The 24,208-nt window shown below is 40.6% G+C and overlaps 1 protein-coding gene across 1 annotated transcript in view; it reads right to left on the bottom strand.

Moving 5' to 3' along the window:
• thsd7aa (thrombospondin, type I, domain containing 7Aa) overlaps positions 1-24,208 on the bottom strand; it is a 154,341-nt gene that overhangs the window by 33,832 nt on the left and 96,301 nt on the right. Inside the window, exons 7-20 of the mRNA XM_076754016.1 lie at positions 23,993-24,187; positions 19,744-19,984; positions 16,970-17,085; positions 13,839-13,971; positions 13,136-13,239; positions 10,085-10,279; positions 9,547-9,813; positions 5,683-5,861; positions 5,440-5,445; positions 5,016-5,149; positions 3,885-4,038; positions 2,099-2,240; positions 1,817-1,932; positions 1,612-1,729 (exon numbers count right to left, since the gene is read on the bottom strand). Of these exons, the coding sequence (XP_076610131.1) occupies positions 1,612-1,729; positions 1,817-1,932; positions 2,099-2,240; positions 3,885-4,038; positions 5,016-5,149; positions 5,440-5,445; positions 5,683-5,861; positions 9,547-9,813; positions 10,085-10,279; positions 13,136-13,239; positions 13,839-13,971; positions 16,970-17,085; positions 19,744-19,984; positions 23,993-24,187 (2,100 nt within the window). The remainder of the gene's footprint in view (positions 1-1,611; positions 1,730-1,816; positions 1,933-2,098; positions 2,241-3,884; positions 4,039-5,015; positions 5,150-5,439; positions 5,446-5,682; positions 5,862-9,546; positions 9,814-10,084; positions 10,280-13,135; positions 13,240-13,838; positions 13,972-16,969; positions 17,086-19,743; positions 19,985-23,992; positions 24,188-24,208) is intronic.

Raw genomic sequence — 24,208 nt, 5'->3', positions numbered from 1 at the left:
ACAACTCTTATGCTTCAGTGGTCTCCCTGCAGGGGGCCATGGCAGTGATTGGGGTTGAACGGTGGGTGGCAGTGAGGGCTGCTGGGCAAAAGAAAGCCTGTGCCAGCTGTCACTACAGTGTTTGGCTAGAGAACACACAAAGCCATGATTATCTATGCACACAGGTTGGACACATCCAGGAAAATAGCTGTTTTTTTACACCACCTGATTGATAACAGCACCTTGCTGCTTCCAGGTATGTTCATTTGCTTGAAATAACAAATCCAGCTCATTGCTATTCCTGGCTCAGGAACAGAAAGTAGCTCCTCCAGGGAAGTATGTCCTCGCAGCTAACCAGGAGATAAAAAGAAACACAGGAAGGAAAGCGAGGAGGCCTTCCCTTCGTGTGACCCACCTGCTGTTTCTCCATACAAGGAAAGAAATCCTTGTCGCCTGGGGACAGATTAAGGTTACCACAATGACTAAGGCCTGTATTGGTTTCATATCTACTATTTGCTTTTGCTGCCCCTGGCTGCTCCTCTTCTCAAGGACTTGTGAAGAGGAGAGTGCTCCCTGAGTCCCGGAGCACACACTCCTAATGGACCGCCAATCAATGGTCTGATCCTATGGAATTACACGCACGAACATTATTTCCCTCTCTCAGTTGGTTTAGAGCGATAACACCATAATTTCTCAGATCATAAAGCGTTTCTGGTTACCACCATTACCGAAGGAGAGGCTGACTTCCTTTAGCACACAATCGAGAGCTGAGCTCGGCAGACCTACAGCAGTGATGGATCACCCACAGCTATGAAAGTATTACGGTGTTAAAGCTGTGTCACTGAAATGTAATAAAATAATATCAATGGGTATATGTTAAGCTACAATAAAAATTAATTTATTAACCTGGTATAACATTTACCATTAATACTGACTAACTATCCTTTGCTATGTTATTTTGAGAATTGAAACCAGAGTAGAAGTAAGTCATGGCTGAATATTCTGAAACCAAAGTATTTCTGGAAGTGTATTGTTTCCAGGGCAACCACTGACCTTTGACTCTGCTTTTGAGCCAACATGTACAAGAAGTCTTTGATGTGCACAGAAAAAATGTAATTTTGAACATCTTTTCTACAGCAACCGGGCAAATTCCATGTGCTGGTGGAGATCATGTGATAGGATTGAATCCTCCAGAACAGTGCTGTTATTGATTTCTCAACTGAAGTTTTTGATTTCTGAAACTCACACAGCAGCCAGCAGTTTGAGCCTCCTCATGTCATGGTTACTGTTAAGGAGTTAGTGAGTATGGGAACATCTTAAAGGGAGACTCCACTGATTTGACATGTAAAGATCAGTTTTTGAATCATAGAGAATACTACTCACCCTGTGAAAACTGTGCAGTGGAGAATGAAACAGCTGGCTTTGTCTACTGTCACACAGAGTCAGTTAACCCTGTGCTTGCTCATATTGTGTTCTTGCCTACATGAAATTGCACCAGAGTTGGAAACAAATTGAAAACCAAATTTTCAGGGGACACAGGTGCAGTAATTTGTTTTCAACCTCAACATGACCAAGCGCTAGGCTAATTTGGTATGGACACACTGCAATGAATAGAACTACACACACACATACCTGCAAGCCCACAGGTGTGGGTGCAGTCAGACCATGGTGACCAATCAGACAGCTGGCAGTTGACAGGACATTCCACAACACAGGAAGCATTCATCTGCCACTTCCTCTCCAGGCCCAGCTGCAGGAGAAAATAGGGTTTTATTTACTCAGCCTTTCACAAGGACAGAATAACAGTGGCTTTAACATGAAATGCTGCACAACCCACCTCTTTGCAGAACTTGAGGTCAACAGATTTACTGTCACTACGCACACAGTCCAGCATACGGGTTTTGATGCCATTTCCACACACTGCTCTGTCACTGAGCTGACAGGTACTCCAATCTGCAGGGACACATTTCATCAGCAAAGACAATTCACAGTCACACAGCTTCATGTACCACCAACTTTAAAATAGATTTAACGGAATCCTCCTCAGGAGCATGACTTTTACTGTAAATTCTGCTGCCTCTGATAATTGCATGTAGTTGATGCTCTGTTTGAGTCTCACCAGTGATGTTGTAGGAGTAGTGGAAGCAGTTGCTGTTGAGTTTGCAGGGCTCTGTCTCTTTAGTCGGAGGACACCCCTTCTCCTCTCCAGGCTTCCGGAGCGGGTAAGCGGTCCTCTCCCGGGTACTGTTCCCACTGCATGGCTGAGAAGCAGAAGAAAGGATCATGACTTATTTATGCATACTGTTGGAGCATGTGCACACATGACAAGTAAATAGCCTTTGTCAATGTCCTTATCTCGTGTAAAATTAGTACCGTTCATAAAGTTTCCATCATCATATGTAAAGGTTATTTGCCTTCTGCTGCAGGTCTACACATGCCACTGTGGAGTCTGAAGCATTACATGAAAAGAATAATATCTGTACATGGACTATAAATGACAGAGCAGGTCAAAACCCATACAAAGATCTGATTGGGATCAAAACATTCAGTCTCTTAATGCACTGTGGTTTGGAGCGTCACTGCGTGTTGAGTTGAAGCCATGAGAGTTGACTAAAAAGTGAGCAGGCGTTATGTGTTCTGTCCCTGCTGGCTGCAGATATGAAGTGATTTTAACACAAACAGATTAATTGATAAATTGCCTTTAGGTTCCTGCCTTTTTGTGCTCAAATGGCTTATTAAAATGAATGCACTATACTTTGTTCAAGCAAGTATGTTGTTTGTAATATTCAAAAGAAAAGAACAACTTGTGGCAACTTGGGGAGAGCAGAAAGAGGTTGCACATATGGTACACTTTTCGGCAAAGAGTTGCTAATTTACATAACCAGAAGTGAGCCTGTTTAACTCTAATGCTGCACTATGTTGATCATCTTGCCTTTATCTGTGTTTGTCTGCCGTTCATTGCTGAGCAGGTCATGTAGAATGCGTTTTTAGAGCTTTTTACAGCAACAGTAAAGCTGAAGGTGGACAATTAAACAATGACTTCAAAGTCACCTCAAACCACTGCTAATCACTGATGATCTCATTCTCAATCTACTCGTGCATATTCTGCACAGGGCTGTGCTGGACCGAGTCACTCATTTTGAGTGGCATCACCCAAATAGGTGAGAGTACCATAGCACTGTAGGAACTGAGGAGGGAAGCACAGGAGTGACAATCTGCTTTGAAGCAGGGTCCCAAGGGAAAAAGGCTGATTTGTATGGCTTGTTCCTTTAATGCTATTTCATTCAAAGACTTTGGTGATTTTTATTCAAGAACACATTTGTTGGTAAGATTGGGAAGATGTGAAAGAGTTGTGAAAATTACACAAGGTAAAATGTTGCTATAAAGTCCACAAAACTAGTACAAATTCAAGAAACTGGGTGCAGGATTTCAATTGAATCTTTGCCTTTAGTGTAATGAATCTCAGTCTGTTTGATCATCAAACAAGCTACTGGAAGAGAATTTATTTTGTCATTACCAAAAGTCAGTGTTTCTCAGCTTTATAGTGAACTGGATGGTTAGGAAAGAAAGAGAAGGAAATAAGGAAAAGATGATGGATGGCTTGCACCAGGTTGATAACACCACAAATAAAAAGCCATTGAAATTTAATTTAGTTGACTTTGTCTCTACGATGAAGACAAATGACAGCGACAGGGCCGTCTTAATGACCTAGTGGTGAAGATGCTCTCCATATACTGTGATCATAACCTCCCTGATTTGATCCTGGCTGGATGCTTTTCTTACATGTCATTTCCCCTCTCACTCTCCCTTTTTCCTGTCTCTCATCTGTCCACTATCAACTAGATTCAAAAATTGCAGTATAGAGGAGCAGTACAATGACAGAGAAGGTAATATGACATTCTTACCAGTGGACATGGGCTCCAGGCTCCCCAGTCTGATAACACACAGTCCTCAGGGCAGGGCAGCCGGCTGTTGCGGGCCCCAAGAGGCATCTCCTCTGGATCACACAGGTAGTCCTCCGCCTGCTCAGAGGGCCCGTCTATAGTGTTCAGCATACATCTGGACACAAAGTGCTTCAAGTAAGTCAGCCTATTTCCACAAGCCATAACCATCAAGGGTCCTGCTATATATATATATAAAAAATTTATTTATTTTATTTTTTTTTATGTCAACTTTGTGGATAAATGAAATATAATATGCCAAAATGCTTTTACATGCAGCAAGTGAGCAAACCGGGATTAAGCGAGTGTTACAACTTTTTGTTCTGTCATTCAATGCTTGTATAATGTTGCATATTATAAAACAGGCAGCGGATTCCGCTCTCCAATAAAGTTTAATGATGAAACTGATATTAACATGTATCAGTGGATTCACTGTTAAAAGACAGGCAAATGTCTTTCACATTCACAATAGTCATGATTTAAAGCTTTGATGTGAAAACAAGTTTTACAATCCATCTGTGATGTAGCCTGAGAGAGAACAGAAAACACTCTTCTTTCTTGCAATCCTAATATTTTATTTTATACACACACACACACACACACACACACACACACACACACACACAGAATTTTAGCAAATAGACGAAGCCAGCAAAGTTACACATTCAATGTCTGCAAAGGGCTTAATATGTTAACAATGTTGCTGAGGCTCCAATGGGCAGATCTTCCTACATGACATGAGTAAAATAGCAAACTCGCTGAGATCAGACTGCTCAGTTCAGGGTGACCATAGAGGCTGACTGGCCAGCTCCTGAGCAGCCTGTCTTGTCTGGCTTATAGGTCTCCCTTCTCCAAACACATTAGAGGAAATTTTCAAATAAGCATTATTTTGATAAATCCACCACACAAAATCAATCACGTGAACAAATCTCAAAACTAACTTTGGTTACACAGTGACAGTTGCAGGACAGTTTTGAGTCTTTGTTGCTTTGTTTGATGACAAGTGCATGCTGGGAAACTCTATCCAAAGTTCACACAAACCAGTTTCTTCTCAATAAAACATGTGAGCCAGTGAGCAGAGGATTTTGATCTTACCTGACTTTCCTTGTCTGAACACCTTCACCACAGTTATCCTTCAGGTCCACGTTGCTGACCTTCCACACACTCCAGGGCTCTGCCACCCAGACATACTGTCCACAGTCACTGACGCACGGCACCACCTCATACACCTGACACACACACAAAGACCACAGTTACCTGTCTGATCTTGGAAAGGAAATGCAAGAAAAAGTGTAAACTGAATTTTGACATTACTGAGATTAACAATGATTCAATAGCTTGAAATCCAATCTAAATTAGACTATTATTAGACTATTTATTGCACTTCAACAATTTGAGTGAAGCAAGACAAACAATATTTCAGGAAAAAAAGTCAAGACCAAGTTCCACTGTGGAAAGCATTTAAAAAAAAAAAGAAAAGAAGAAGAAGTAAATAACAGTAATAAAACAGTGTACTTACCTGAGCCTGTGGATTGAATCCATTCATCAAAGAGCAGGAGGGAGTAACAGAAAAAGAATCATTCAGATTATTGTGGTCAGTGATTAAACATATAATAATATATAATTACAGTAAGAGTAAAAGCAACATTCCTCTCAACTTGCGCTACAAAAAATGACTCATCTAACCTCAGAAAGACAAATATTCAATTCTAATCGTTTGTTGAGACATTAACCACACAGTTTAAAGGCAGATCTCTCTCACCTGGTTGACATGGTCCAGTTTAGGACATGGTCTCCCACCATTGTAGGGCTTTTCTCTGAGCCACTTGGAGCGAACTTTGACCCCACTGCCACAGGACTTGCTACAGCGTGACCAGTTGGACCACTCACTCAGTTTGCAGTCAGATGGACAGGGGATAATGCAAGCCTCCTCAATGTACCCTGCAACCAAACACACGACAATGGACAAGCCTCAGTAAAGACCCACGATCTTCTCCAGGTGAGAGAACTGTCAGTGACATGTTACTGGAGCAGTAAAAGGGCACACAGTTAGTATACTTCTGTTGCATTTGGAAATGTTGGGCGACTTTAGTGAGGATGCATGTTGACTCCATCTGTTTTGTTTTTTTTTATCAGTGCAGAAAAGGACTAATCAAACATTTAACTTAAAGCAATAGTTCAGCATTTTGGAACACATGCTTTTTCACTTGCAATTCTATCTGATGACACACTCATCAAGACTAAATAACACGAGAGATAACACTGATCCCTGAGTTACAAACTTTGCACACTGTTGCTGTGCAATGCATCATTAACTTAATACAAATAAAAATGTCCAATACCCGTGATGAAAAATTGAATTGAGATCGTCTGTTTGCATGTTGTGGCCAGTCTATGGTACAGAATAGAGGGATAGATGGCCTAAAAGCCCAGCACGTTGTGGTTGTGGTGGAAACTTTCAGCACAAGTGTTTACTAAAGATTTTTCAGTAAATGGGCATTTCTTACCCAGCCAGACCACATGGTGATACCACTGATTTCTATGGTCCTGGTGATCAGCAGTGATTGCTTTGGACAAGCAGTACAACAATCAATAATGAAGCAGCAATAGTATGAAAAGCACACCATGGATGTTAAATGAAAATGAAATGAACCATGAGCTCTGGCACTGTATGCCACCAGTAATAGTTCTGATAGATTTGCCACAACATGTTACATTTTCAAAATGGGGATGTATCAATGAATATCACACTCTACCACAAGTTCGCTCTATAACCCTGCTTGAACTGAAAGTTGAGACGCTGCGTTGAACATAAATAAAACAGAATGTGACAAATTGCTTATCAGTTTTGACATGTATTCAACTGAAAACAGTACAAAGACAATATATTTAATGTTTTTGTATTGTAATTTAAGTTTTTTGGAATCCATAAACACAGCTTTGACTGAAAGCAAAAATGTGCAGCAGTTCTCTAAAGGTTGTCCAAAGGAAATCAGGGGAATGTTTGGGGTAGGACTCACTCTGGAAACACCCAAAAAGTAAACATAGCAGAAAAGTCATTTAATAAGTGACTGCAGGATCTAAATGTTGAATGTTTTTTGACAACATCTTGACTACATGTTGATCTAACCTGTTGTGAGGACATGTAAGGGAGATAGGATCGTCAATTTGATGGTCGGACTTCCTCATCAAATACAGGACTCCGAGTGAAACCACCAGCCTTGCTGCTAATCAGAAACTTTCTTCAGGCCTGAAACCCTGTTACTCACTGGTGCTGACTCCAGATTCACCCATACAGCCCCTGATTCCTGTCATAAACAAATCTAGCATCATTGGTATCCAGCAGCAGCCAGAGGGTAAATATCAACAGGATGGAGCAAGCAATTACCGTCTTCCTCCCACAATACTCTGAGGTATAAGCAAGCCAATCAAAGACTCCTAAATCAGAAAGAAAGCAAGCAGCAGTACCGAGTTTGAGTCCATTATCTTTTTACAGTTGCCATCAAGCAGCCTGATCTTGGGGGGAAAGCTTTGACTCACAACGAGACGGGTTTCTCAATGTGCAAACACAGACACGCTCATTCCCCCGAGTGCTTTGATGTGCTCTGTATTTTCCCAGGGCTAAGATGCAGAATACGACAGCACTTTGATTCTTAATTCCCTTTTCTCCCTTTGCTGGAATATACTGTGGAATGTTAATACAGCTCATCGCAAAGTGGCCTGACAGATTTGGGCTGCTGGCAGCAAATATATGCCCAAGTTCCACTGATTGATTGTCGAATTTACACTGGAGGTTTGAAAAAAGGACAAACTGATAACTGACCGTGAGCTGGGTCAAATGTGATCTAAGAGGTGGATTGATGCAAAACATTTGGACAGGGTTGCTTGTTGAGGAACAATTGCTGTCTACTTTGCATATTTCAGTGAGTTAATAGATCAAAAGTCTTTCTCTTCTGCATGGAGCCTCCAGCACGACTAAAAATACGATCACGGTGGAGAGAATTGGTAGATTTCAGCTGTGACCCATTTCAGGGTCTGTCTTATTTGAAGTCCACATTTTAAGATGAGTTACATCCACCAAATCTTCATATCTATACCAAACCAGGTTGTTTGTCAGTGCCATCCAAAACAAACCATATAAGCACACACTAAACAGATACTTTTCTCATCTGTCACCTCTGTGGTTAAAGTGGGTTAAAATCAAGATACTGAAACTATGTGCTTATGATTTGATCAAGATGGTGGTCGGGGTTAAAGAAATCACAGCTGACTGTTGGAAGGAACCAAGGTGTGTCAGTACACTGTGACATTACTGTTGTGATGGTGGATGTGGTTACAGGTGCAACTTTGAGTACAGCCCTAACTATATCCATCAGTGATGCTAGGTGAGAAGCTTTCAAGCGAAGAGGGTGATGCTTTTCACTCTAGATCAGAGAAAAAGTTAAAGATGACTTAAAGTTATCTTCTCAACTCTGCTGTCACCCAGTCGACTGTGACCGAGCCGCTACAGACAGTCGAGTGGACGACTCTGCTGAGTTATGGCTGTGGTCACCTTCACTACATGCAATACAGCCAAATTCACCATATGGTTGTTCTCATTTACAAATTTCAGTTGTCAGACAGCTGAATGGTCATGTGAAAGTAATTTAATAGGAGCCCATAAATACTACATGTTACTTCCCAAGCTTCTGCACTATGATGATACAAATCATTATTTTGTAATCGTCTGACAAAATCAGCATCATTCAAGGTTGATGGCAACAGCTCTGTTGTGTATTCAGCTGTACTGGCATTTAAAATTGATAATCACCTAGAAAGTTAGAGGCGACTATGTTTGGGGGGAGAACACAGCTGTTTTAGTCTGGACGGGGGGCTGAAACAGAGTGAAAGAGGTGTCTTTACCAGTTCCACCAACTTAGTGTGGATGTTGAAACTGATTTAACTTAAACTGAGACAGTGTAACTTTTGCTGAGCAGCAGCCACTGTGACCATATGTTATGATAACAAGTAGATGGTATATGCTAAAGCATAGTGTAATAATAGCATAGTAGAAGAGTCAGCAAACTAACTCAGAAATGTCTCAGCAATATCAAATAAGCTTGTGACAGACCAAGTGAAGCTGCAGCAGCAGAATTGAGCAATGCTGTCTTTTATTGCTTATTAATTCAACTTGTAATTTCTAAGGGGAAAAATCTGTCATTTCTCCTTCCAAACAGCACATTGTCATTCTTGAACTGGGGAAAGTTGGTTACATCAAGCCATAGTCACCAGGTGTTGGCATTCAGTGGGCAGTGATCAGTTAAATACAGTCCATCACAAGCAATTTTTATTCAGCCTGGACAAACTGTAGGTTGTTACAAATCATAAATGACACAGAAATAATATTGTAAAAAATAGGATTCCTTGTTTACCTGGTGCATCCTTTGACGGACAGATTTAATATGTTTTAGTAAAACACTGTAACCTATAAACTGGGCTTGGTAATTTGTCAACAATTTGAACTAAACTTCCTGGTTTTAATTTTAATCAGTGCTTTTCTATTGAGTTGTGATTACTGCTGCTGTTTCTAAAAATCAATAAAAGTTAGGGTTAAATTTGGCGCGTTATTTGAGCATGGAAAACTCACCATGGCTGTTACAGCGAGAAGTCTCCACGATGCGGTTGTCCTGGTCATAGCACACCATAGCCTGGTAACGATACCCTTGGCCACACTCCTTGATGTCACCTTGGACCTTCATGCCCAGCTGACCCTCCATGCGACCGCCCTCAGGTAAGACACAATCCGACCAGTTGCCCACGGGCTGGGCGTTGTATTTGTTACATGGACAGTACTGGGTCTCACTCACAGGATACATCTGGTGGTTTTTACACTGGTCCCGCTTTTTGCTCTTCCCTGCAAAAAACATTAACTACTTAAAATTTTGGAACTTTTTTATCATTAGTCCAGAAGCAAGGCATGGAATCCCAGCTGTTGCACTGCTCTGAGGCTGTCAGTAGAAGCCTGCTTAGACTGAGCAGGGAGGTAGCAAGAACAGGGAGGTTCTGAGCCTTCTCAGTCAAATTTACACATCTAAAAAGTTAAAATTTGAAATCAGCTTTTCACATCCACTGATCTGACTCTAAAGGTTGATGCAATCTGGATATGGTTTAAGTCTGTCACTCACCAACTAGCATCCTCTTGCGGGTCCTGACGCCCACACAATCAGCTGTGCAGGGGGAGAACTTGGACCAGCTGCTGAGTTGACAGTCATCCTGGCAGGGCAGCTGACAGGGCTGTGTGAGAGGCGGCATGGAGCTGGCAAACTTAAGACAAGCTTCGAGGTCTGCCTGTCCACCGTCCTGCTTCCGGCAGGAAACAGCTACAGGGGAAATGGGCAAATGGAGTTTTATGAGGATGGAGGATTTTCATTTGGTGTGTCCTGGTCACCTTTTAAATAACGACATTATAAGAGTCATCCATGTCTCCACAGGGGATTATTGGGTCTGGCGTTCTATTATAACACCTTGCCATACATTATACCTTGTGACAATAACCTCCTAGTGCTATCCAAACACTGCTCTAATAATAATGGTAATAAAAAAAACTGCTGAACTGCTGAAAAATGTTATTTTTATCACTTTTTAGATGATGTTGTTGGCCAGCTATTCCTCAACATAGTGTTGTGTAAGCTTGTGAACAAGTGTTAGAGTGGAGTGACAAACCTAATCACCTACTGGACTCTGTTTTCATGTTTTCATCTCTAGAAGAGTAACTACACACAGGTCAGTAGTCCTGCTTGTACTGCCATCTGGCATGCTCTCTTCACACCCTGTACAGTGTAGCACTTCACACTGCATTATAGCAGTGGTGGAAGAAGTTTCAGATCCTTTACGAAGTAGAAACAGGAAATAACCCTAGAAATATTCTTAATTGGTGGTGAAAGTCCTGCTTTTAAAAAAGCTAATAAAGTAAAAATACGTTAATTTTACTTAGAAAATGTATTAAAAGTAAAAGCATGTATGATGCAATACCATTATTATTATTATTATTATTGTTGTTGTTGTTGTTGTTGTTAGTAGTAGTAGTAGTAGTAGTATTTTTATTATTATTACATGATTATCATACAGTAGGTTTTCTTAATTAAATCTTAATCCTTTTTAACTAAAACCTTCAAATAACATCAGTAGAGTAAAAAGCATAGTTCCTTATAAACTGTGATGGAGTAGAAGTATAAAGTAAGACATAATGGAAATACTCAAAGTATAATCACCTCAAATTCATGGTTAAGCATAGCACTTGAGTACATTTGACCCCAGCAGTTCAGTAGTGGCCCACACACAATCAAATTCAGCTGCTAATATATGTGGTCATCCAACCCAACAGACTTTCAAACCATCAGCCCACAGAGGTCAGCAGAGCAATGCAGAGAGGGGAGTTACTAATGGCCTAATGGTTGACCGGTGGGTGTTGTACTGTGGCATATGTCACTTCACATTGGCTTGGCTTGAGTCTTATCAAGCCAAGCCAATGTGAAGACGTACACCAAACACACACACACACACACACACACATTCATGGGAAATACTGGAAAATAGTTATGGCCTTCTGCAAGTTGTATTGAGTGAGTGGCTGAATAGTAAGTGACTTGTATTGAACTCTCTCCAAGTATACTATTACAGGTAATGGTGCATAATTACAAGATGGAGGAGCAGGATGCTCATCATTGGAATCAGATAATGCCCCTGGTCTCTGAGACTAATAGGAGTCTGAGTGTGTGCACTGATAATGAGTCAACCGTCTGCCTGAATTCTCTCTCAGGCCACGGGCATTAGCATTACGCTCAGTCACCTTAAAGGAGTGCTACATGGTTTGTTTATTCTGAGATTTTCCTGTTGGTGTTCTGTAGGCACTAAAAATCATCATCATAATAGATCATTCTGAGCGTGTTATATAACATAACCTGTACATACATTTGAAAAAGACATAAACTCACCCCAACTGATTTAACCATGTGTCTTTAGAGATACTTTGATCACACAGTTTAACAATAATTTCTTTCAATTAAGTGATTCATTGCCATGCTTCTATTTTTACTGACAATTATCCAATTTTCGGCAACAGTATCTATGATACCAGGTGACCTGTTAGAAGAGACACAAGCATTGTGTTGCATTGTGACCTTATTGCAGGGCTCTGACACAAGAAGGCAATGTCCACCACACAGCGTGTCACCATCAGTTTGACAAGTTCTACTGAAGTGAAATATCTCTTTTAAGGATGAGACTTACCAAGTGTTAACACCAATGCATGGTTTGCACATTTTTTTACGGAGTCACTTTTGTAATGCATCATAGACATGGGCATCACAGAAATGCATCCAATACAGCTCTAGATTTTTGGATGATAGTTTCGAGTTCCAGGCCTCTATTGTTATGATTGCATTGTAATGCAGTATAAATGCAGCATTATTTGTAAAATCTGCACAACAGTAGAGGAACTCTGACAAAGATATCTGCAAACTTAATGTTCACATGATGGATTACACACATTTCAAGATTCTGCTAATTGATTTTCATAACGTACCACCAAAAGAGCTGAAAAAAGAAACCAGTTGTTCCCAACATAGTTGGGTCCCCTTTTCATGTTTCAGAAGTGAATTGCACACGAGAATAATGAGAAAAATATAATCATTAAAAATACAGAGTCTTTGTACTATTGCACAGTAAAAATATATAATATTACACAAGATAAGTTGCACAGATGTAATGATATTAGCATATGATCATATAAATAATGGAGAAGTACAAGAAGTGGGTTTGTGATATTTTCATGTGAAACAACATCAATGCAGTGCTACGTTAAATGATGTTGGAGATGAAAAGTCAGACAGCCGATGTAATGAAGGACCTGCGGTCTTGTTCCTTCTTACACAGCGAATGCAGCAGTCTGTTACTGGAGGACAGCTACATTAATGTTGGAGACTACAGATACTACTTTGTTGCCATCTCCCCTGTTCCAGTTTCTTGTAAAGAGAGCATTTAGATGGAAGGATCTGATCAATGGTCCCAGATCCCCACTAAAAACAGATCTCAGCGCAGTTTAATGCATTTTCTTAATGACTGCTCATGGGCGCACTGCTCTTCCTGCTCCGTTTAACTAATGTGTTTATATATAGAAGAAAAGACGATGAGAATGTAGTGTGTGTGTGTGCGTGTGTGTGTGTGTGTTTGCTCACCCCGAACCTGCATTCCCGGCCCACAGGTCTCCTGAGCTCCAGGGCTGTCCTGACGAACTGACCATGGAACCAGCTGACATCGCCGCCACTTGTGGGTTTTCCATCTGAAAAAGGATAAAAAAAAAAGTCAGAGGAGTCTTGAACTCTGATCCAGTGTGAGTGAATAGGTACTAGTTCTAATCCCTGGACCAGATGGAAAGGAAGAAAAAAAGTCTTGATAGCAAACCTTTGAAGATGTACGGTTCACTACACCTTTTCCAAAAGCATTGGATGGAGCCGACAACACAATGTTTGCTATTCCTAAAGTGCTTTTGCCATGATGACGACAATGTAAAGTTCAGTCAGCCAGCTCCATGAAATTGAATTATAATGTGAAGAAAGAATATGTGCAGAGTTAATATTTGCAATCTAGGCTCTGATTTTGTTTGCTGTTGAGCACAGCAGGCAGAGGTAAGTAGTGATAATAAAGTTGCCCCTATAGTCACATCAGACAAATGGCATAATGGCAAACAACCAGTGTAGGGCATACAGCTCCTTTTAAAATAACTGCATCAATTATATCAGAATTAATACTGGATTTAATGAAAAAGAATTGCTGACAATCGTGATTTTGCAGATCTTGATAACTCCTACTTGTAATGACAATTTGGAAGACGTCGGTGAGCAATGTTTGTAGAGGTTTATGTTGAATAAGACAGGTTACCTGTATCCTTGACAAACAGACTGAGCCTCACACTCTCTCTCCTGGGTCAGCACTTCAGGACAGTCTTGTCCCCCATTAGCTGGTGCTTGGATGATAATACGTTTCCTGTACTGCTTCTTCTTGGTGTTACCACCTAAATGAAGACATAGGAAAAGATGCATAATTTTTTTTTCCGGTACACAAAAAAATGTACCTAATATACATGTAACTGAGTGTAAATAAATACCAAAAGCAGCAGAGCAAACTTTGCTGTAGTTTCAGCATGTCCCACATTTGAAAGGTACTTGAAAAGGAGATGTCTTTCGTGTGATCTTGGGTATATTTCACTAAATATTTGCTCACCCTCTGCTGACATACAGGGGAAGCTAATACAATTAAGTGGAATATTGGATACCATCTCCATCATCTGCTGTGTGGTATCCAATAAAACTCCAAGGGTTGCAGAGGTTATTGACTTTACAGGAAGTCCACATCTATATCAGGACTATCATATCAGATTGCAGTTCTCACAATGCCAAAGTGCTGGTGATTCATATTGGAGGATAATTTATTATGGATGGTGATAAATTACAGAATGTAATGCACCTTCATCACATCAGAGATAAAGAGCTTTCAGATAGCAAAAGGCTAGAAATGCAGATGGCCATGCTACATGCCATATTGCAGATACCAAACTTGAATGGGATATTGCTCATCTTGTTCAAGGTCAACATGTTCTCAGTCTCAATTCATCACATATGGCAGCTTGGTCAGTGGCCCTATGTTTCAAAGTATGGTGCTCTGAGTACCTTTCTAGCATCTGTTTCGCACATGCAGGGCTCCGTGATCAAGTTAGCAATATTAAATATGCAAGGCCATGTTAGATTTCTAAAATAAAGTTTGCTGAGAACAATAATAAGCATGTGGCTAACAATGTAAAACAGTTGCATACCAAAACTACTTTGTTATATTTTGGAAAATGTCATGGTTTGGGTTAAAATAAGAATGTTAGCAATGTTACTTCAATTAAGTACTTCACTTACAGTATGTACATAATTTAAAAAGAGGTCAATATTCACTTTTGGTTTCACACAGGACACAAACCCTGGTTTCCTGGGTGGGGGTCCTGTGCTTGAGCCATTCAGCCACCCCAACCCTCCTTCTCTTGCTCTTTATACTAAGTCATTTGACAAGCTAGGAGTAAAAATGGGCTGTCTATCGAAATCTATTGTTCTACCCTGCAGGTTGAAAAATGATGTTAAAGGGGTGCCCAATGCCTTAAAATGTGATGCCAAGGGGTCCTTGCCAAGTGTCTGTCTGAGAAGAGCTGGGACAGGTTGCCAAAGTCATGGTGGCCTGCCACCTATCCCAGCATGCATCAGGCCCTGGACAGTCTCTCACAGTAGTCTAAGTCCTGTGATATAGTTGCTTTTAACAACAAATTTGAGTGTGCATTGTGTTCCTCACAGTCATGTCTTAGAAAATTAAACAACACAGACATAACGCCATACTTATACGATATACAATAAAGCACAAGAACGGTGCGGCAGTGTGTCAGGGTGTGAAGTGGTTCCCTTGGAAAATAAACTAATAGAGGTTAATTGTTGCTTCCTCTTTGTCTGCGATAGTCTTAACATGAACAACAGATACCCTACCTGGTTTTCACTTCCTTTACACACTTTTGGCATAGTCACTATGTCTTAGCTAAGTATGCCATTATTTTCAGATTAAGTCAATTGGCACACCGATCTAAGTCATGTAGTGACTATGCCAAAAGTGCCTAAAGGAAGTGAAAATCAAGCCAACATGATGATGCTCAGGTAGTTTATTTGGTTTCATAATTTGGCAGTTTGACAGTTGGCATATCAGGGGTGCTACAAATGTGTGTGTGGAAAGTTTAAAAAAAAAAAAAACAACAATTTGAAATCATTTTTTACCTCCATGTCCACAGTGAATAGTTTTATATGAATGGGTAAAGGAGAGTGTCAGGGTTCCATGGACACTATAACCATGTTGATGGAACTTTCTGAGCCAGCCATAGTACTGACAGTAAGCACAGTTAGCTTAGCCCCAATTTTAACCTATATGTCCTAACTTAGCTGAATGAAGAAAAAATCTAAACATGATAAATATGAGGCAACATCTACAGTTATAAGAAGCTTCTTTGTCATGATTTTTAGGAGCGTTTGTTGGCGATGAGTTACAGAGATATTACATATATCATTATCACTAACACATTGCAGTGACTGTAGTGGTATGTGTTTGGTATCCATGCATTTCAATTTGACTGTGACGTGAGGAGAAGAGGAAAGGATGCAATTTCATCTATCATGATTTCTCATCTATGCATTTGTGTTGGTAAAAAAAAAAAGTGTCTCACAAACCTAAAGGACAATGCAACATGGCAGGAGCTTTGGATTGAACCACTGACAACATTGTTAATAAATGATCCACTCTCCTGTCAGTGCTAATAAAAAGAAAGGCATAGGGTGTATAGATACAAGATAATAGAGTGATTAAAGGTTTTGTTCAGCAGATGCCTCTGGGGAGTAACTCTGCCAATACATAGAGCAAAACTCAAGGGAGTGACAGCAACACACATGTCTAACACTGAAGCTGAGACTTGTTTGGAACTCAATATGCCTTATTTGCTTGGCAAATGGGTTCCAAATTAGCCAGCACCATCAGGATTTCCAGCAGCTGCTTTTTGTGGAGGCAGCCTGGCCCCACTGAATTGGCTAAGGCCTCTACTATGATCAGAAGAAATTTTTTTTCCCCTTTATAAAATAATAGCATAGAGATCTTTAAAAAGAAAAGGATATAAGGGTTACCATTTCCACGAACCAATTTCCCACAGGAAACCCTGGTATTTTCTTTTCAGAAAAAAATGATTTTCATTATCATTTATTAAACATGTAACAATCCAAATAGAATTGGAATTTTTGGTATTCTGTGTCAGTGTGCATGATGATTTGGTCCGTCTACTCATGCTGAAATAATGATGAACATATTCGGCACGCTTCATTAGGCCTAACTGAGAAACACAGTCATATAAAAGCTTTTATGAATTCTCTCTATTAACACTGCATTTTACCCATCTGACACTCTGCAATGCATCACTGTGTGAACTGAAGCCAAAGAGCCAGAGCTACCTGCTTGACATGTTGATGGGCAGGGGCTCCATTCGCTGTATGGCGTGACGATGCAGTCTCTCTTGCATGGCAGTAAGCAGGGCCTGACGGTGTCTGGGCGTAGACTCTCTGGACACCTGCAAGTACATCACTGACAGGCTCAGACACACACCCTTGAAAACATGATAGAGTTCATTAGATTTGAAATGGAACATAGACAATGAGGTCAAAGTCAAGACCTCCCCAATCTGTCCTCCCAAAAATACTGACAGTATCAGTCACTGGTTATAACAATACCTAATACCCAAATACAACATCCAGTATATTTTAGTTTAACTTACAAAGACAGTGAGACAGAATATGCCAACAGGGTGTAATTTCAAGAGAGATTTGACAAATCATTCATCAATTTAAGAGGTCCTGACTTAGCCAGCATGGAGTTTCTGGAGAAACAGTGTGTTCACCTCCACATACACCTACCTAACAGGTAATCTTAGAGCAATAACACCTTAATTTTGAGTTATACATGTCAGTATAGGTGCCATAAGCAACAAAGGCCAGAGGGCTACTATTTTGCATGGTCTGGATTTGATATTCCATCATGGAAGACGGTGCAGTTTTTCCAATGCACATGTAGCTCTTAAAACTCTGCATTGGTAGAGTGGAATGACAGAGAAAAGGAAAGTGCTGTGAAAAGGAGAATATCACTTGTTTAGAGTAATTATCCCTCACATCAGCATCACAGTCACAATGATAAAATGATGCTGAAATGGCGACACACCATAACTTTAAATGTCTTTTACCGCACACTGCATGGAAAGAGGTGCATCAAGAGCCGTCTCATTTGTTCTTGTCATGTACAGTGCCTCTTGAAAAGTCACATTCCACTGGTCCTCATGAATTTGGATGTTTACCATTTTAGATGCAGTGTGCTGTATGTAGGAAATGGAAAATGTAGATATATTGGTAATACTTCTCCATTTTTCTTCCATTTGGCTACTGTAGACCTGAAATATCTCGTTTCAGAACTGTTTTGGATGGGCTGCACTTCAAAGTCCTTTTTCACATTCTGAAATCATTTCCTTAATAGGCCAAAGTCTGCATTTCCTTTCATCTGCACTGAAAATTAACCCTTTCCCAAATCACGATGTGCCTGCCCTACAGAAAAGTGGGGGCATCATCTTTTTAGGCAATTAGCTCTGCTCAGAATTTTCATAGCAGATCACCAATTAAAATTTAGTAAGAAATGAAGCTCGGCTGCAAACAAAGACATAATATATGCACACATTTTTCAACAAGAAATATTTTACAGCTGAAGACAGTTTTTACTGTATTTGAACCACACACCTAATTAATGTTGGAATACATCTTTTTGCCATCATGCTAATGCGTTAGAATGCTCTAATGCCACTTTGTGTTTACTAGTGGCAGTCCTCATATCCTGGACACAGCTGGTGCTGCTGGTAAAAGCGGGTGCCCCCCTCTCCACTGATGTGAAAGTGTGTCCCAAGGCAGCAGGCTCACTGCTCAGCATGTAACAGTAGGTTTAGGAGTAAGCGCAAGAATAAAAAGCGATATTAATTTCCATACGCAGCATGGGGGCTGGAAGGGTTTGCCTGCGTAGTGCTGCTGTGCTGCCAGAATAATGCTCCCGTTCTGTTGAATAAATAAATAGATAATTCATGTTCCCAGCAGATGCCTTCGGGGGGGAAACAGACCCTGATGCTTAAAACAGTTGGCCAGGAGCTCATCAGCTCATCAGCTAACACCTCTGCCAGACACCAGCAACAACAGACTAAACAGGGAAGACTAAATGGCACAACATGCCACGTGCAAACAACGTGTGCAACCAAAAACAAAGGCTGTTTTTCACTTACACAAATGAAAGGAGTGAAAGACTGTTGGTTGTGTCCCTACCTGAGAATTATTGGTAAAGGTGTAGAAAAGCTATGCAGTCATTCTGTGTAGATTTTATGGTTTGCAAGGATGATGCTTGCATCTGTGTAAGGGGTAAACTTTCAGGATTTTTATTATTTTCAACAGAAACAACTTTTTAATCTACCTTGATGACCAGAATATATTGTCATTTCACTTGTATCAAGTTAGCTGATTTCTGTTATTTCAAGGGTTACTGTATTTTTATTGTTTTGTGTTTTGTCTTAAAACCACTGATATAGCCATCCAACAAATATGATTTTGTGTCAACACAAGATTGGTGGTAGCAGTTAGCAGTTACTACGAGGAGTTTTGTTTTGTTTTGTTTTTTTTTTTTCAATGGGAGTAATATGTGGAATATTATCAGTAGGCACAACACCAGACCGATTTGAATCTGAAACCTGATCACCTCCCAAGAGGCTGTGGAACCAGCTTGCTGATAGCCAGTAACATGTACCATAAAATACATTTTTCAAATGCTAATTTTCATCTGTAAATAAGATTACTATACATCAGGCTTATGTTATGGCATGTTCTTTCACTTCTGCCTCAGAGATATCATGTTTTTACCATCAGTTTGGTGTTGTCGCTCTAAATACTTTGACTCTCTAGTGGAAACGGAAAACATTTTAAAACAAGTGCAAACAGCCTCTAAGAGTTATCAAAACAAGGATCCAATGAAAATTGAATTTACATATACTCATGTGCACTATAATCTGGCCCACAAGCCCGCCCACATCAAGACTAGATTACTAAAAACATGTTAATCATTTGACACCAGTTGAATAGTGTATGTAACAGTGTTGAGAGCCTTCAATCATACCCATAATCCATGCATAAGGAATTATTTGGAGTCTTACTTTTTTGGAGGAACCTGGCCCACATTAACCCGGACACAGATGACCTTGCGTGTTTGCATCCCCACTGAGCAGGAGACATCATCCCCACGTGTTCGGCCAACAGATGTGTTGGTGGTAGGGATGGAGGAGTCCTCTATGCACTGCCCCCATGGGCCTGTCTGCCAGTGGTACACAGTGCAGGGATGGTCATTGCAGTTCCTCACCTCCTGCAGGGCACTGATGTTGGGACACTGGATTCCACCTGAGAAATGATTTAACACAAACCAGCGTCAATGTCTTAGCTGTACCATAGACAAAAACAAAAACCACATCAGCTCTGATAGAGAAAGACGGAAAACTTGTTGGAAGCTTTCAGGTAAAAATGAGTAGTCTAGAATCATATAGGTAAAAGACAGACCTAAGGGACCCAAGAAGTGTGTTTGAAGCCTGTAGAACTCAAGTCTGTTCTCTATAGTGAGTCTGGTCTGATACATTTCTAATACCTCATACGTCTCTGTTTCGTGGGTGGTTTTAAACACACCTCTATTTTAGGCTCATTTGAGGTAGAAACTATTAAGCTGTGCTAATATGGAAATGTGCACTTCTCCATCCTAACTACACAATTAGTTTTCTGTAGTTATGTTTGCAACATTGCATGTAATGACTGTTGTGTTAACTTGTGCAAGGTTAATGCAAGGTATATCGGTAAAATTGATTCTTTCAGACATGGTAAAGAACACACACTGACAGTCAAGGAAAAATCTCACTCTGCAGGGTGAGTTCACCAAGAAGTGAGATGCAAACTAGTACATGCCAACACAGCAGTTGGAATGAGAGCTCTAACCAGTGCCTGACTTTAAAGTTTGGCTACGATATATAAACTGGGGCCCACTTTATATTACAGTTTCTCTATCATTCAATGTCCCATCACCTATTCTGAGTTTGGCTTGTGCCAATGTTCTAGTTGTATCAACCCCCATCACAGGAAAATTTAGAAAGGATGTATGCCACCACATACTTGTGCACCCTACTTAGAAACACACTCCATTGCCAGTTTCAAACAACTATAAAAGACAAATTTGTTAACTTTGCGTATAAATGGTGCCTCTCTGCTGATATTTTCATTTATAACTTTGTTGGATTGATCCTGCTTTTACATTTAAATTCTAATTAGACTGTATTCATCTCATCGATATCAAGTGCTCTTTATCTTAAAGCTGTTATTTTATTTTTCATGTTGCATTTACTCATATATTTAGTATCTGCATTTAATGCACGAATTATACAATATAAATAATACGTTTTTTTGTAAATGTATGTAGGCATTGTGGCACAACAATGTATCTTTCAATGCAAAAGGTACTGAAGTAGTTATGGCCTTCACTGAGTATAAAGACAAAGAGCACAATTTGGGTGTCCAGTTTCTAAACAGCAAATTGAGCAGTGGCACATGCATAAACTGTTTATATAAAACACCTGCTGTCTGGTGGGAATACTGGAGAGAAGAATAACAGTGGAGTTTGTGAGAAAAATCACTAGCTTGGCTTGGCAAAGAAAAGAGAACCACCTTCACAAAATCACCCTTCATTAAAATAAAATCCAAGAAATGATATTACCAAGTATGGTGCTTGATATAAAAGTGATACTTGGATTGTAATCAACCAAGGATGGAAACACACAAAAAAAAAATATATATATATATATATTATTTTTATTTTGTGTGTGTTTCCATCCTTGGTCGATCCTGTAATATAAAGTGGGCCCCAAAGTTATACACACACACACACACACACACACACACACACACACACACACAGGAACTTGTACATTCCTTTAAACAGCAGTACTGTATTTAGAGTAAGAGGTGTTTGCTCCCTTTGAAACACTTTGCACAGCTATCAGGTTCTATTTGTCTCTTTGTGTGGGAGAACAAGTATAAACCCAACACTGCATCTGTCAAAACCTCAAAATAATGAGGTTGGCTAGCAGTAAGGCATTGTATACACTCAGCTGTATGAGTCTTTGTGCAGTGCAATATATTAACTATTAGCTTTGATTTTCCCATGACTTGCTGGAAAACAAACAAGGCTGAAGCGGATTGAGAGATAAAACAGAGGGTCCCTGGGGGACGACCTGCTGTGAGGATCGACAGAGATGTGATGACCCAGGAGGCAGAATGTCTATACAGAGCCAGAAGCTTGGATATGGACCCAGGTGGGGTGTGCCCACCATGTGACCCTCTTCACCACGAAACCTTATCATTAGTAGCCGCCATCACCTTGGGAAAAGAGAATGGCTGAGGAGAAGGTCAGCCATCAGTGCCCCAGAAGTCACTGAACGACGTCTTTCAGTAAGAGATGAAGTGTCTAAATTGGACATGAGGAAGGGCCTCGGACTGAAGCTATGGCTGACCTTTGTGTTAACAGCACAGGGGTAATGTCCTTCACAGGATCATTGATAAAAGATATTATTGGATTTCATCAGGGCAGTCATTTATCAGGCCTGAAGCTCATTAGCACATAGAAGGACACCATTATTGCTGCACTGGCTAATTAAATAGTTAATTGTCAGATATTTAAGGGCTACCAATTAAACTCAGCATGTATTTGGAAAAATGCACAGCTCAAAAGGCTGCAGAGCAACTGCCATTTTGCTGTCTAGCAAACACTTCTTTAAAGTCTACTCTGTATTATCAGTGTCTCCACATATTATTTACTGTGTGGATATTCAAGTTATTTACTCAACACTGCCATGTCAGGCGATAATCCCCTTTGTAAATCCCAGTGCTTGTCTTCATCTGAATAATTAGCTCATACCAACAGACAATGGCTCCAACAGAAAGATTTAAATCTTTGTCAGGGGCGTTCTTGCACTTTAATTCATCTTACTCTACTACTCTCTACTCTATCTTGTGAATCGTGCTGAATACTTTCCAGCCTTCCTCGTTTTGCTACAGCTGATGGCCAGGACAGGTCTATGTGACTTGACGCTTCATTCAGTACACACCACATCAAGCAGTCTGGCTTCATGTTCTGTCGATTGTCATCCATCTAATACTGCAGCAATGTTTGCCTTCTAAATGCTGGGGAAGCTAATAAACAAGTCACAGCCAACAGTCTGCATTGTGTTCTGGCATGGGCATGCTCCTGAAGCCCAGCATGCATGATGGAGCAGGGGTATCCGTTCACATGGAAATCCATTATGTATGAGGCGTCTCCTTACTCCACCGTGGATGCTGCGTGAATAAGCCAGAGACAGCACGTCACGCGCAATGTGGTCCAGAAGTCAGACGGCAAGAGCTGTTAAATGATAGCAGGGATGTAAAAGATAAAATTCTGATCTGCTGCCAAGCCAGACGCTAACCATCTGTGCAGCCTCACGATTTTTCTCATAACAAGGTTTGGTGAGAATGGCTCAGTTCTCACAGCATGATTGGCAGCTTGGAGGGTTGGGCTTTAACCCAGAGGCACTCACTTCAGTATCATTCCAGCACCATTTAGATACCCACTACTCACCTAGGGGTTTGAAACACTTAATGTTTTGGAATACTCAATACTACTACTAGTGTGTAAGAGCTTTTTCTCTACTCTAAAAGCACAGGGATTTTGCTGGGCCAGCAGATCGGCAGGAAGAGATTACATCAAGGTAGCCACAGTTCTATTTCCTTGTAGTTAAACATATGGAGACTACAGACTACATCAGCAAAAATCACTTGCTGTCATCTAAGAACATCAAATATGAATGTACCAAAGATTGGATGGACCGATGACAGCAGGGAAGGACCTTGAACAGAAATAAAGGCAAAATCTTTGTAAATTTTTAAAGGCACGAACATACTGTACTGTAAAGACAGTTTAAACACTGTGTTTCAGTCTTGCAACAATTCTGGAGGCTCATTATCCCTCTAGTCTCTTCTTACCCTGCATCACAGTAACCCATGCCACTACCTTCGCAGTCGCTGTAGAGGAACACAGAATAAATCATTTCACTTTGACGTTTCACTTGTGGTATATAAGGAGGAGAGGCAAATGAGATATACGAAAAAAAAAATGTTTCTTGAGATGTACATTACTAGCCTGACTTTGGTATTGAATGAATATGTTTGTGAAGGTAGATACTAATCTTTGTGGATAGCTAGGTCATGGTTAGGATTACCTAAAACTGATGATACTGACTGACTGATTCCTAATGTTGGAAAACTTCATATCTGTCTGAATCTGTGTATCTAGGGCTGCTGTATTCTCCTTGTCTGGGCCCGTGGAGTTCTTACCTTCTCCTGCGTTATAAGCGAGGATGGAGCGAGCTCTGGTCTGCCTGCCTTCTGTGTTTTTTCCAGAGCAGGTGTGAGAGCACAGAGACCAGGGTGTCCAGGGGCTCAGGGCACAGTCCTTTGGGCAAGGCACCTCACAGATGGCCGGCATGGGCAGGATGGCATCACGGCAGAGCTGCCTCTCTACATATTCACCTGGATGGACAAAGGCAGATT

Source organism: Chaetodon auriga, chromosome 17 (genome assembly GCF_051107435.1).
Source record: "Chaetodon auriga isolate fChaAug3 chromosome 17, fChaAug3.hap1, whole genome shotgun sequence".
Taxonomy (NCBI): Eukaryota; Metazoa; Chordata; class Actinopteri; order Chaetodontiformes; family Chaetodontidae; genus Chaetodon; species Chaetodon auriga.
This window is presented reverse-complemented; position numbering and strand designations above follow the sequence as displayed.